The sequence below is a fragment of the Mastigoproctus giganteus genome, chromosome 3, assembly GCF_048544385.1.
Source record: "Mastigoproctus giganteus isolate SK-2022 chromosome 3, ASM4854438v1, whole genome shotgun sequence".
Lineage (NCBI taxonomy): Eukaryota > Metazoa > Arthropoda > Arachnida > Uropygi > Thelyphonidae > Mastigoproctus > Mastigoproctus giganteus.
Window position 1 is genome coordinate 92,625,757 of NC_143577.1, and position 16,126 is coordinate 92,641,882.

At 38.1% G+C, this 16,126-nt stretch overlaps 1 protein-coding gene across 1 annotated transcript in view; it reads left to right on the top strand.

Moving 5' to 3' along the window:
* LOC150088154 (uncharacterized) overlaps nt 1-16,126 on the top strand; it is a 611,850-nt gene that overhangs the window by 64,344 nt on the left and 531,380 nt on the right. The window contains exons 4-6 of the mRNA XM_090369355.1: nt 902-1,008; nt 6,079-6,294; nt 14,219-14,317. Coding sequence (XP_090225481.1) covers nt 902-1,008; nt 6,079-6,294; nt 14,219-14,317 — 422 coding nt within the window. The remainder of the gene's footprint in view (nt 1-901; nt 1,009-6,078; nt 6,295-14,218; nt 14,318-16,126) is intronic.

Below are 16,126 nucleotides of genomic sequence, written 5' to 3' on the forward strand. Positions count from 1 at the left end.
GGGAATTTGAAAATGTCCGTTGTAGAGAGATGTCCGTTAACGAGAGGTGTCCGTTAGGAGAAGTTTCACTATATATATATATATATATATATATATATATACAATTTTTTTTTAATTATTTTGAAGACAAAGTGCAGACAACTTTTTAGCTTGTAAAAGTTGGTTCCTTCGATTGAAATGACTAAAAATTGGGATTTAACCACTGTTTATACAATTTGAAGATTTATTCTAACCCGGATGCAAAATAAAATAAATGTGGCTGAAAGGAATCATCATTGAATTATGCGATATGCAGTACGCATAATTCGATGACGATGCATTTTATGCATCTTTAATATATACTAACTCAATTTTTCGACCTTGTTTTAGACTGTTTGCGGAATGAAAAACCACGCAACTCTCCCCTCCTACATTCCCTTCTAGACTGATAATCTTGAATAGTTGTGAAAAAAGCCCATTCTTTCCATCCTGGTGGAAATCAAACCCACTCCTTTTGCACACCATCTGGTGGTGAAGTGGATAGCAGTCACTGTTCCACCTGCGAGAACTGATTTAATTTTGAACTATTAAGTCTGTATTAGTCCCATATCAGTTACCTCATAAAATAGTTTGCACATATCTGGAATGGTTCTCTTGAAGCCCTCCCACCCCTGAAAATAATCAATTTGATTAATGAGTGAAATAATCAATTCCATGTTTAATGACTCACCCATAAACGTTTTTTCTGCCTTCCTTTGCTACATATATTTCATTCTGAAATTATCCTCAAAGAAGGAAGTAAATCAATCATTTTCTTAATCTATCTGAGTGTATGATTATCATTTTTTCTGTACGAAACGATACATTCATAACTGGCTGAAGAAACTGTGGGTGTTCTAATGGCAATTGTTTTTCTTTACAGGTACGGTAGCGAACTCGTTCTCATTGATAACTACTGGCAGAATAACTTCACTCGTGGTCTCGCCAAGTCTAAGTTCAGAGATGCGAGAGATAATACTTACTGGATAGGTAAGAGACACTAAATAATAGATTTAAATAGCATATTATGTTACTCAAATGTACTTTTTCGACATGTTAAAAATAGTAATAGTTCAAGTAGGTCTGACGTAGCCGAGTGGTCAAGTAGGGAAGTGCAGTTGCACTTCCACACTTGACAACTTTGGCTCACATGACTGCCAAATACAATAATGACTATATTCTTGTCAAAATGGCCGTAAATTCTTGATTTATGTAGTTGTGCCGAAATATAAAATAGAAACAGTCAGTCATGCTACTGAAACCTATATTTCGCCATATCTAATCGTCGCCTATTGACATAGCATACTCGTAATTATTATTAGTTACATGGTGCAAGGAAGCCTGAGGCTTATGCTGCACCAGCTAACAAAAAAAAAAAAAAGTAGAATGGAATCACCAAGAAAGAGAAGAATGATGATATCCAGCTCAGGATCCTAGGTGTGCCAAGCCCATACTCACCAGATGTGAGCCGCTGGGGTTAATACAAATGTAATACAAACACTGTTTAACTGCAACATGAATTCAGTATCTTCAGGGATGTTCGCAAATACTTAAGAGCAGTAGCGTATCTATGCAGAGCAATGCCCCCCCCCAAACGTTTTTTATTAGCGAAAAACATTGACGAAATCAACTTAATGTTTATTTGCAGATTTTCGAACAGGCTTTCGATAGATTCTGTTAGGAACTGTTAATGGCGAAATTTAATTTTAAGTAATTTAACTGTGTAAAATTTTGACTGTTGTATGCGAAACATAAAACTCCTTAAAGATAAACTGCAGTCATTATCGATCCACTACAGGATGGAAGAAGCCTCTTCAACGATTCATGTTGAGGGAAATGGACCATAATCTGCCACGCTGGTCCAGTGCGGGTTGGCAGATCAACCGTATTTAGCAGTCAAGGGCTTGAACCCCGGTCTACTCAAAGAGCGTGTGCTGCGGAAAACTCCTTTTGTAATTTTAACTTATGATTAAGTACTTTACTAATTTTCCGTTATTTTTTGAAGTTTCCGTAATAAAGAATATGATTTTGTTTCGTAGTTTTTTTGTTTATGAAGAATTATTACCCCCAGATTCATTTCACCTTAATGTACTTTTTTTAAAGTTTGATAAATCATGTAACTCTACCTTCATGTACTCTTTTTAAGTTTGATAGATCTGGTAACCCTAGTGAAGTGTGTGTCAGAAGCTGCATGAAAGCAACTAAAATGTTTTCAGAGCGTGCAGACAGTTTTTGAGCCCGTCTAGTGTGAGATGACTAGTAAAGGAAATATGACCATGGGGATGCGTTATGGACCAAGTGATTCGGAAGAGTATGATAAAATCTCTTCGGCCAACTTGAGTGTGCAAGCAGGAGCGAATGCATCATTATGGGTGATTTTAATTTCCCTCTTATAGATTGCAAGTCGTGCAGTGCACACGCATAGCGGGAGTTGACGCTATTTCACTAGGTTAAGAGAAAACACAGAGGGGTCAAATACTCGTATACTTGACTTGGTTCTCACCAAGGATCCAAGAAATATCAAAAATATGACAGTTCGGAAACCGACAGCAGGGAATGATCATAATGTGATTAAAAAAAAAAAAAAAAAAGATAGTACCGAAGGGAATTTTGGTAGTCAAAAGAACAGGTCAGAGTTTTAATCCCAAGAAAGGGGACTGCGATGGACTGAGATATTTATTAAGTTCAAATAACGGAATCACTAATGCATTATAATAATTGTTTAAGGAATTTAATCCTGGAGGCCACAAACACATTCGTTCCAGATGAGAAGTACAGGGAAAGAAAGATACAAAATGGATGACAAGAGGTGAAAGTTTGTTTGTTTGTTATTTGGTTTTTAGGAGCATTAGCAACTAAGGACATATTGCTCCGGGGATATGCAGTGGTCATTCCCTGACCTTTCCGCATCCTCCGTATTTAGTGGCCACGGGCTCGAACCCCGGTCTAATCAAGAAGCGTGTGCTACGTACTGCTGCTCCTGCCCACCTGGCTAGGGAGGCGCCCGAGGTGAAAGTGTTAATTGAACTAAATAAATGATATTGATAAGGCTATCGCCCAACGAAGCTTACTACAGTAACTATAAGCAGATCAATAAAACCACTGACAGACTAAATTTGCCTGAGTAAAGAGCTGAGTATGAGAAATCATTGGCGAAGAGAGTTGAGCACAGGAAATTAAGTCAATCCACCAGAAATGGCAGCCGAGCTAACGACGTATTTTGCAACTATCTTTGCTGTTGAAATCACATCAGTTATAGGGGAAACAGTGAACATCAGTTGAAGTGTTGTGAAATAAGTGACATAATGATATCAAAGAAGCAGCTATCTGAAAAGCCACTGAGGGAATGTAAAACCACAGGAGCAGATGATATACGTGCAGAGGTATAATGCTATAAAAAAATAGTACCGGAACGCTTATTCTCCAGAAGACTATGTGATAATGCCACACTGACAGTACAGTAACTGGATCAGACTTCAGACTCACTGTTCATAGCCAGCTCATGGCGAATGTTCAGCTCATGGCGAATCAAAATGCAGCGTTCGCACGCATTACAGTATATCTCATTCGTTGGATCTCTTTATCTAACACATTGTACTTTAGAAAGAAACGTTCAAGTTTCATTGCGAAATTTATATTTTTGTTTTTAAATAAATTTTTAAAGAAATCTATTAATTTTAAATATTACTATTAATATATATTTTTAGTAGCAATGGGTAAAATAGATATATAAAATAGATATAGAAGAAGTTCGTTCGTTCGTTCGTTATTTGGTTTTTAGGAGCATTAGCAACTAAGGCCATATTGCTCCGGGATATGCGGTGGTCATTCCTTGACCTTTCCGCATACTCCGTATTTGGTGGTGACGGGCTCGAACCCCGGTCTAATCAAGAAGCATGTGCTACGCACTGCTGCTCCTTCCCACCTGGCTACGGAGGCGCCCATAGAAGAAGTACTGGAATGTTGTTCAGACCCGAGTACACCACTGTATACGTCCAGTTATACTGAGAAGGGTGACAAGTGAGTTCAGCTAACCATTAGTAAATTTAGGCGCCTCCGTAGCCAGGTGGGAAGGAGCAGTAGTGCGTAGCACACGCTTCTTGATTAGACCGGGGTTCGAGCCCGTCACCACCAAATACGGAGGATGCGGAAAGGTCAGGGAATGACCACCGCATATCTCGGAGCAATGTGGCCTTAGTTGCTAATGCTCCTAAAAACCAAATAATAATAATAATAATAATTAGTAAATTTAATGAGATCATCATCATTAGATTCAGGGATTGTAATTATTCCCTTGGACTGGAGAACGTTTCTCCAATAAGGAAGAAATCAAAGAAATGATGTCCGGTTATAGGCCAGTGAGTTTGACTGTTGTGGTTAATAAGATTACGGAATCTATGAATGGGCACCGGCAGGATATTTTTCGAGGTGGTGTATGTGGGAATAAATTTTTTGTCATCAAATTTTCATCAAAATAAATTAATGAAAATATTAAATATTGTGTATTACTTCGAAATCCAAAGGTGCTGCACTTGCACCATGCTGCCAGCGCCAATGAATCTATGGTTAAGACGCAATACAGGACCAGCTCGACAATGATGACATCCTAGTCTCAACATGGTTTCATGACGGGGAGAGCTTGCGTTACTAATCTGGTAAATTACTATGGTCAGGTTATAAAGCAGTTGAATGCAAGAAACAAATTTGGCATTATGCAGTATATTTCCAGTTTAGTAAGGCTTGTGAATAATCCATTATATAAATTAGAGTTTGTAGAGATAACAGGGGACATCCATTAGTGGATTAGGAATTGAAGGATAAGAGGCAGAGGATGGTTGTTATTTGGAGCATTAGCAACTAAGGCCATATTGCTCGGGGGATATGCGGTGGTCATTCCCTGACCTTTCCGCATCCTCTATATTTGGTGGCTCACGGGCTCGAACCCCGGTCTAATCAAGGAACGTGTGCTACGCACTGCTGCTCCTGCTCACCTGGCTACGGAGGCGCCGCAGAGGATGGTCATAAATAACTATATTCAGAATGTACTGGAGTAGAAAGTGGGGTCTCTCAGGAATCAGTGCTCAGATTTCTCTTGTTTCTTATCTTCCTGAATGATACAGGGGAATCTGGCAAAGTCTGGTCTGCTGACGACTTAAAGGTTGGGAAAGTGGTTCACGATCAGAAGTAGGCTATGCTGTTTTAAGTGGGTTTAGACGGACTTCAAGTATGGTCTGAAAAATGGCAACTAAAGTTTAATGCTACCACAACCAAATTGTGCCCTTGGGAAACAGAACTGACAGGATGAGAAAGACTTGGAATTAAGAAACAGAATGACATTAAGTTTAACGTGTAGTGTAGGCAGGCGGCACGAATGGCACACGATGTTCTATGATTTATTAGAATTTTGCAAGTAAAGAGAAGAATGTCATTATCTTTCTTTATAAGATGATGGTGCAGTCACATTGGAATATTGTATCCAGGTCTGAAGGCAGCGTCTAATGAAAGATGTAAAACTTATGGAGGTGCAAAGAATGACAACGAGATCAGTGAAGAGTGCTAAGCATTATTCCTATGATGAACAGCAAAAAACTATGAAGAACTGGATAGATTTTTTTTTTAATGAGAATGGTGAAATTTTTTTCGGCAAATGCAGAATAAGTTGGCTGTCTAGCACCGTTATGCAAATTTTAATATATAAAATTAATTCACATATTCTCAGCATTCAAATACCGTTTACGGCTTTGCATCTTTCGTTACATTAATTACACAATGTAATGAAATTTCATGTTTGGTTCTTTTAAAAACATTTACCGAGTAGGTGAAATTTTCATTAATATTGGAAGCGAATACTGTCTTATAACGGGAAAAAATTGTGAACAATTAGTTTCAAGAAATAAGCAGTTTGAAAAATCTTTGTGTTCATATAACCCCCCCCCACACACACATTTCAACCCTGTTGAAACACCTCTCACTATGCTTTCCATGATTATACGAATATATTAGAACTAAAGATCACCATAATTTCCAGACATTAAATCTTCACTGTTTCTTTCTTATTAGGTCTCACCTCAGTGGATGATCTTGCCACAAATACTCTGGAATCTTCCAGGAACACTTACATATCTATGTATATGGGCTTCTGGTCCATGGATGAGCCGCAACCTAAACGTGGCAAGTGTGTGACTGCTTCAGTGGACAAAGATTATCAGCAATGGCGATTAGTTACATGTGAATCATTACTACCTTTTATGTGCCAAATGGAAGCATGTCCAAATGGTGAGTATTCACTAGCCTTATCCTCCACCCGCATACAAAAATATGACGAGGCCGCATCGTTTTCTATATAACATCAAATCTGTTAGCATTTTTATGAAATATAACGATTCTATTACTGTTTTTTTGTTTGTATTATTTATGTATTGTTTAGGCAAAACAATTAAAGCTATGAGGCGTTTTGGGTAATCAAGTATTCTGTGGCCACTTTCCGTATTGCTGGCTGAAAAACAGGAATTTCTGGAAAGGGGGGGGGGGAGAATGAGCTACTATAAAAAGGAAGATCAACATCACTACTCTACCAACGGCTTCGGGCTAATGGTGTAATGTGGACACAGGTATACACATTATAAGACCGAGCCCGTTCATTACAAGAACGACAAATGCACACCTCATTGTTAACTGTTTTTATTTTGTACTTCAGAACACTCGATGTGTTTCTTTCACTACTGCATGCACGATTGCAATAATAAAAAAAAATTGTGTGCCGAGCGCACATACTGGAAGTTAAATGAAACTTCTTTAGAATCTTTTGAAACGCTTATTATTTCAATGTTACAGCGGTTTAATGTTTTACAATTGTTTTACAAGTTCATTATAAAGTTTTTACAGATCTCTCCTTTTTACTCAATGGAGGTGATTTCTGTGATCGCATTGTACGTATACGTGTTCTGTACGCCTCACAACACTCACTATTAACCTTAAACGTCGAAGGTTTTTTTATGAAATAGGTTAGAGAACGAATGATAAAATAAATATTTTGGTTTTTAAATATTTAAAATCGGACTGCTAGATGCTGAGATATAACGATGTAAACGTGACACGCGTGCAAGTTACACCGAGGTCGCACTGTAAGGGCACTGACTGCGTCATGCTTCGCTGCTACGTATTTCATTTCGTGTCGCATTTGCGTTGCGATTTTTGTCAATTCATGGACGCGGGTTACTCCCATGTGAAAACTGCCTGGGGTGCGCCTAAAGAAGTCTCACTTCAAAAGAAATAGAAAATGAAACAAAAGGAGATACTCTATAAAAAGAAAAAACAGAATCAAATAATAATTCAAAAATACCACAGCAGCTCTGCCGACCGGGCTAGCCAGGTGGGTAAAGTGCCTGCCTAGCAACCCAAAGGTCGCGAGTTCAATTCCCGCCTCGGGCTTGGATCGAAATACTGCAAAAACCTTGGGAGGTGCATTATGGCCACAAAAGCCTATGCGCCAACAACAACCAAAAAAAAAAAAAAAAAAAAACCACAGCAGCTCTGAATTGGGAAGACATTTTTGTATCTTAACTCCTAAAATAGTAAGGGAATAGCAGCGATAAGAAGCAAGACAAGCTTTCTTCGGTTGTTGTTGTTGTGGTGTTTTCTGGCGCAAGGGAAACTTAGGCCATATTGCGTCTCCCAAATCAATTGACTTTACATATAGGAACTGCTTGTGCAGCAGTTAGAAACGGGCATACATTTGAATTTGTTTTAAATAGAAAAGGAATTCGTAGAGATTTGCTTCTTTACCTATGATGCTATTGAGAGACAGAGGTTGTTGCAGATCTCAAATGAAACTAAAAGCCATTCGTCGGGCGTTCTTAAACAAGCTACATTCAAGGAGTATACTTTTTACTGTAAGTGGTTGCGAGCAGTGCGCACACTGAGGAGGATCATTTCCTGTAAGCAGATATAGATGTGTGACCTATTCGGATTCTGGCTAAGATTACTTCTTCTTTTCTATTTTCACGAAGGCTAGAAGTCCATAATTGTGGTTCGGATTTTATTTGAAATAGCTTGTTATTTGCTTGCATTTTCCACAGAAGTGTCCATTGTTCCATGCATGTTCTCCGTATATTGTGTCTATAATCACGATATGCGACTAGATCATTTGTTGAGGCTACGTTGGAAGGATGCTTTGCAGCATCATCTGTACGTTCATTTCCTGGAATACCACTGTGGCCAGGGATCGAAGAAAAGATAACAATTTGTTGATGCTCATGAAGCTGCATCAGCTTATGTCTTATGAGTTTTAATAAAGGATGGCTAGGTTAGGAAGTGCCTTTCAAAGCTAAAATAGCACTTTGTGAATCAGTATATGTTTTACTTTTATTTATTGACAGCAGTTAGATATTTTTCAGAGCAAGCTTAATGGCATGAAACTCAGCGGTATAACTGCTACATTCGGCTGGAAGTGAAAACGAGACAGTTGTAGTTGGAAGACAGCAGCTGCACCCACTTGATTGTCAGACTTTGAACCATCAGTATTTTATTTTATTTTATTTTTATTTTATTTTATTAATAAAAAGATACACAACAGGTAACCATTAACAGTGTATCTGAGATCAGATCAATAAACATAATAACAATAATGTGAAATCCTACAGATCGATAAACATTGATACAAATTCAAACAATAAAGCATATGTACAAAAGAGGATTGTATTAAGTTAAGTTACCGGTAAAACAAGTAATAATTAATCCGTTAGAGAATAGAAAAATAATATAACAAATAATAAGCTACAATAATTAGATGTGAGCTAGTCACTTTGCAGTTTAAGTGAAGAGGCAAACTTGTGGATGGAGTTCATCAGTGATTGGGAGTTGTCAAAGAAGTCAATGCGAGAGTCATTTGCTGATTTGCTGATTCTGTTCAGTGGACTGAACTTCATTAAGTCCGTGTTGGCAGAGTCAAGGCGAAACGGAGTAAGGTTCCTGACTTGTCTACAGGGAGCATTGAAGTTTATTTTACTCAGGATATCAGATGCTTCATAAATTCCAGTGATTACTTTGGCTAGGAGGGCGATGTCAGCAGTAACTCTTCTAGTGCACAGAGGCCTTAGATGAAAGTAATCACACAGCGATTCATAATACACTGAGTGATAGAATAGAGGATTGCGGTACGTAAGGTAACGGATAAAGTTTTTTTGGACTGCTTCAATTTTGTTAGTTAAAGTCTTTGTGTGAGGATTCCAGATGGGTGAACTGAATTCAAGGATTGGCAGTACAATAGTTTTATAAAGGATAACCGCATATCTGTAGTTTTTGAACTTGTATGTGTTCCGTTTGATGAATCCCAGTGTTTTGAATGCTTTGCTGGTGATTTTAAGGACATGGGCATCGAATTTAGCACTGCTGGAAAAGAGAATCCCTAAGTCGTTAACTTGGTCACACCTTTCGATGATCACAGTATAAATCTTGTTAAAGTGGGGTACTTTTGTGTATGAGCATAATGTAGTTGTTGGATGCTAATCTTTGCTATGGAACCTTTACCCCATTGCTGAAAGTATTCATCAGAAGAAAGTGTGAAGGTAGTCCACGGGGGATCTGGATCTTTTGATTCTCTGAGGATATTATCAAACTGGATGTTCCAGCTTTCTACAAGAATCTGCAGTCTGATACCAGCAAGCCGAATTGTCGTGGGTTTATTTCATAGCAGGTTTTCCACTGGGGATCATGCAGAAGTGACCAAACAGGATGAGCAGGCAGGCTTTTAATTTTAGTTGAGTAATTCATCAGCAACATCTTTCTTCTGATGCTAATTGGAGGTTCGTGAGCCTCAACATAAAGACTTTGAACTGATGACGTTCTGTGCACCTAGGGCTATCCTAAGAGAGGAATGTTGGATGGGCGCAAGACGGGCTAAGGTGCTCTCCCTAGCTGAGTCATAATCAGGTGCTCCGTAGTCTAGCCGAGATCTAATTAGGGACTTATATAAGCGGAGCAGGGTATAACGATCTGCACCCCAAGATGTACTGGAGATGACCCGGAGAATATTCATTTTCTTTGCGCAAGTGGTTCTTAGATATTTTATGTGCTCCTGGAAGTTTAATTTCTTATAAAAAATTAGTCCTAGGAGATGTATACTGTTTACGATTGGTAGAGGACTATTGGCCAAGTACAACTTAGGTTCAGGATGCATTCTGTGCTTTGTGCAGAAATGTATGGCTGTGGATTTGTGGCTTGACAGTCTGTATCCATTTTGTGCCATTCATAATTCAATGTTATTAATGGATATTTGTAGATGCCTCTCGATATAGTTCATATTCTGGGAATGGCAGGATATAGAAAATTTATCCGCATAGAGATATGAGTCAACGGTGTTTGGAATGCGGTTTGTGATATTGTTTATTCGTAGTGAGAACAGAGTGGCACTAAGAATAGAGCCCTGTGGGACTCCTTCTTCTTGTATATATGTTTGAGATAAAACCTGCCGGTACTTAATTGGAAAGATCTGTGTCGAAGGAAGCTTTGAATAAAATATGGTAAATGCCCTCTCATATGAATAGAATGGAGATCTCTAAGGATGCCGTGTCGCCATGTTGTATCAAAAGCCTTCTCTATATCAAGGCATATCATGACGAAATGTTGATTTCTGATGAATGCGTTTCTTATGATTGATTCAGCTTTTGTCAGGAGGTCTAGGGAAGATCTATTCTTTCGAAAACCAAACTGATCGTTACTGATTATGTTTCGGGATTCAAGATACCAGGTGAGACGATGGTGAACCATTTTTTCCCAAGTCTTGCTCAAGCAGCTGGTTAGAGAAATTGGTTTATAATTGTGTGGAATTGAATGATATTTTCCAGGTTTCAGTATAGCTATTATATAAGAATGTTGCCAGGAAGTGGGTGATATATGTTCTGAGAATATCCGATTGTAAAGTTTAAGCAATGAAGATAGTTATTTCTGATAGAAAAGCAAAAGTTTCTCACCAAGGCACTCCAAAAAGGCTAGTCTTCTTGTGGAAATACATTGTAGCACTTACACTGTCGATTAAACACATTTTTTTCCCCTCTAATTTCCAATGTTCAGTTTCTTAGAAGGAATGTCATGAAATCTCCTGAGACACTGTAATCGGCTGATACGTATTTTTCTGAAGTAAACAATATTCCCTGTGGGAACAGGGTTATTCTTCAAGGGATAGTGAAATGAAGGTCAAACTCTGTTGCTATTGTACGTTGCAGGGTTATCGTGTGGAAGGAATGCCAGCTTCCGTATATAGAATTTAGAAACAAATATGGATATAAAAAATTACCTGATCATACTAGACATCAGAAGGCACTTGAATTGGATCATGCATGACATCTTGATTCTATCAGTATAAAAATTCCATACTATGAAGTAAGAGATCATCACTTAAAAACACAATAATGCGGAGCACTGATTTAACCAGCCGCACGCACAAGTCACAGATAAGTATCCAGATAAAAAAACACTTATCACCATGCAGATTTACGAATGTGGCACTTTGGTTAGTTTGGCATGGTAAATACTGACAGAGCAATTCGCCAAAGTACCACATTCAGGTTTTTGGCATGTACAGTAAGGTGTGTGTGTGTGTGGGAAGGGGGGGGGGGGGTGGCTAGCTCGTGCATGCTGTTACATGTATGATTTTGTTTGTCTCAGTTTGCCAATCAGTATTACTGTTTAGTTGTCCTTTGTAACATCTCATTTTTGTGGTCAAAAGTAAAATTTGCAATAATGAGTACAAGAACGCGAAAAATTCTTGCACCGTGTTCCTCACTTCAAATGGAATCTGATTTGGAAGATGAAGATTGCGATCCCTTGAATGACTTTGAAGTTTCAGACGAAAATAAATATTATGTACCCTCCAATGACGATAGCGACTCATCACTTATGATTTCGATGTGCATATACTTTTTAAAAATTATCTCAGTTTAAAAACTGTTAGACACATTTTTTGAGCCAGGCCATTCAGAAATGGCGTACGACTCAATGCACTCTAATGAGAGAAAAGTCCAGTATGTACCCGTGTATGTCCTTGAGGAATGGGACCAAATAATTAAGGGCGCAAGAGTAAAACATACACCATTAAAACATACCTTCATCAATATCATTTATCAATGATATTGATGAAGGTATATCAGGCTTAGTGTCGAAGTTTGCAGATGATACAAAGGTTGGCAGGGTTGTTAATGACAGTAATGGCAGTGTGCTACTGCAACAGGATCTAGATAATTTGGGCAGATGGGCTAAGAAGTGGCAACTGAAGTTTAACCTTGACAAATGCAAAGTACTGCATATGGGTAGAAGTAACCCCAGAGAAACGTACCAACCGTGTGGTACTACACTTAAGGTGGTAGAAAATGAAAAAGACCTGGGAGTAATTGTGCAGGCAGATATGAAGTTTTCTGAGCAATGCAGACAGGCTGCCAGGGCAGGTCATGGGGTTTTGTCAATGATATATAGGAATTTTGCTAGCAGGGAGAAGGAGGTGATTGTCCCTCTGTATAAGGCAATGGTCAGGCCACGCCTTGATTACTGCGTACAGGTCTGGAGGCCTCATTTTAGGAAGGATGTAGATTTACTTGAGCGTGTACAGAGAAGGGCAACAAGATTGGTGAGGGGAATGAAGAGATCCTCTTATCAAGAGAGGCTTAAGTTCTGCAAATTGCAGTGGCTGGAGACTAGGCACCTGCGCAGTGATCTGATTGAGGTGTATAAGGCCTTGAATGGGTTCAGCACGCTGAATTCTGATGGGATCCTTCCACTTGTTCAGATTACGAACCTAAGGGGGCATAAATTCAAATTAAGAAATTACAGATGTAGAATAGATGTGCGGAAATTTGCCTTTAGCCAGCGGGTGGTTAATTGCTGGAATAAACTTCCATCTGTCGTTGTGGAAGTTGATAGGTTGAATAAATTTAAGGAGGAACTGGACAGGCATTTGGAGGGAATGGTGTGTTTTTTTTTTTTTTTTTTTTTTTGGCTGATGCTGCATAAGCTCATACATTTGCTTTCTTGCATCACATGCCAGTACTACTACTACATTCTGTGTAAATATCATGCAATGCGATGACTTTTTGCGATTTAACTTTTCTCACCAAACAACTTAAAGGCGCTGTTCCTTGGATAAAAGTTTGCTGCTTTGAATTCCAAAAATGAAAAAAAAAAAAAAAAAAATGGACAGGACGGCATGTCACAATGTTTTGCAAAACAACAAAGATGAATTTGTTGTTATAAATTCAATTACAAAAATGAATTTATAACAGTAAACTTAAAAAGACCTAAAGGAAAATCCAGCAATGAGCAACATAACCTTTCCAAAGTCTATAATGAGAAACTTTGTATATCTCAAGCAAATCCTAAAGATTTAATAATTCCGAAAGAGTATCACAAATTCTATTTAAAATTAAAAGCATCAGTACAAAAATGGGATACTATCAGCATCGGATTTAAGTGAAGAATATAAATATGAAGAAGATATTGAAAATTAATTTATACCAACTTGTAGTTATTGTAATTAAACCTATTATTAATATATTTTTAATTAATTTATATATATATATATATATATATATATATAATTCTAACCTCATTTTATTAATAAATTATTCATTTCTGACCAACAAAAATGTGTTAAAATTTCTTTTTCACCTTTTCAATTCTTTATGAATCTGACAAACTTCACAACGCCAAAACCGCGAAAGTGTTTTTTAAGCTCCTACATAATGGCAATCTTAAATTACCAATATGGATTAAAAACAGCATCTTTGGAAGGTACGTATATAAAACATTTAGTTAAATAACTTAAAAACTTGATTTTTTTCTAAATTCAGAGAATCTTTATATACGTTTTTCTCAAAACCACCTTTTTTGCAGATTCGTGGTTTTGGCGTGGATTCGACGATATGTACAGTATTATTGAACTTAAATTTAACATTTAAAACATTTTTTAAATTAAATTTAACAATTTAATTTAAACATTTAACAATTGTTTCGAATAACAATAATAAATTTTAGAAATAAGACATCCCCGTATATGATTCATATTAATTAGTCTCGTTATTCCAAATACTGTATCATTTTTCGACTTCTAAGGTTGTTAAATCAAATTTGTATGTTTTAACTCTAAGGAGGGCGATTTTTCCTGAGCTTAATCGAAAGATTTATTTTATGAGCATTCTGATTTCTTTTCTAGGTTCGTTTTTCTGCAGTAACAGTCGCTGTGTGAACAGTAAATGGCGCTGTGATGGACAAGACGACTGCGGTGATATGTCTGACGAAATGGATTGTCCAAGTAAGTTACTTTCTGATAAAAATGATGTCTCGTTTTTTTTCACCTTGTGCTAGGAATGAGAATATTACATGTGATAAAGATGAAATTGTATCTAATAGTAAAACAGTTTTTTTTTTTTTTTGCATTGTATAATTTCAATGATATATAAATGAAAAAAGTGAAAAATACTTGCTTTTTTGTTTTGATTACCTGCATTTAGCCTTATATTTAGGGACGGCAAGAATCAGCTAAATTATCATCATAAACATCCCCAGGGGCTCAATATCTGGTGAGTATACGCTTGGCACACACCCAGGGTCCTGAGCTGGATATCATCATTCTTCTCTCGCTTTGTGATTCTCTTTTCTCTCTCTCTCAGAGTAACTCAGAAAGTTTTTTTTTTTTTTTTTTGTCTGGCACAGCATAAGCCTCAAGCTTCCTTGTACTACTACAACAACAATAATAATAATTAGGGGGCATGATGGCCCAGCGGTTACGACACTGGACTACCTGAAGCTTGTGGACCCTGGTTCGAGTACTGCCTTGGCGAAAGTGGTTCCATCACGCTGGGAGACCGGTATAAAAATAGTAATAAATTAGAATAATAATAAATTAATTAGCAGTAATTAAAATTAATAAATAAATAAACATCGTGAAAGTTGTTCTAAGGGACCTACCTACCCCAAGGTCGGAGTAGAGGCTAAGATAGATTGTGACGCCACTCCCGAGACCTACCACTGGACATAAGCCGAAGCTAAACAGGTCCACCTCCATAGATGGATGATGTCGCAGAGAAATATTAATCATACTACATCAAGTGTGGTGCAGGATAAAGTCACTCGCGTTCAGACCCTAGGCAGAGTGGTCAGTTCGAAAAATAAGAGATAGTCTCCCGAGGAAGACTGGAGCAAGTGGCACTGTCCCCCGTATGGCTACCACAAGAGAAGGGCAAGACCATCCAGCCCCACCAACTGGAAGTGCTTCCTACGCAAATGCGCTAGTGACCATCTAGGAAGGGAGAAAAGACCAACACACGAAGCGGAGCATCGAAATGAATATGTACATCATGCAAGCATAGTATGAAATAACGAAGCTGGAATATATGACAAGTCACAGGGCAAGACTACATACCAAGTGGCTGGAACGATTCCCGGATATTCAGGTCACCGAACAGTGAATAGCACACCAGAGAAGAACCATTGTCATGAAGAACCTGATAGCTCCTGCAATCTTGAAAAAAATCAAGTAGGACATGAGCGATCAACTACAAAGGATAAAGAATATGGAACCAGAGGAGAATGAACACCGAACCAGAGGAGGAAGATCAAGAAAAAATACAACTCACAGCAGCTGAAGTGGAAAGAGACGAGGTCATGATATTCAGAATAGAGGATGAGTGGAAGAAGGCCCTAACAGAATTCGAAGGAACAGACCCCACAAAGACTCACGTGATACCAAAGCAGAGGCAGAATAGTCACAGACCACCTCAATCGGCACACAATATCATTGCCTCGACAGCAATGGTGCAACACTGGAAGCCATTAACACAGCCATGTATTGTCCAGGGATTAATGGAAGAGAAACGAGAGACTAGTAGCAGAAGAGCCAAAAACAGAAGGAACTGCCAGCTTGGGAAAGAAGAATTCAGCAGAAGAAAAAATTTAAGAGTCAAGATAGGCCAATTGACCCAGTACCAATGGGGCAATAGGAGTAAGAAATTAATTGGAAAAGTGAAGAGCATCCTCAAGAAAGACAGCATCCACAGCAAACATGAGACAAAAAATCAGAGAATAGGAGAGTAGTTGGACATATTGAAGCAGAACCTCCTTG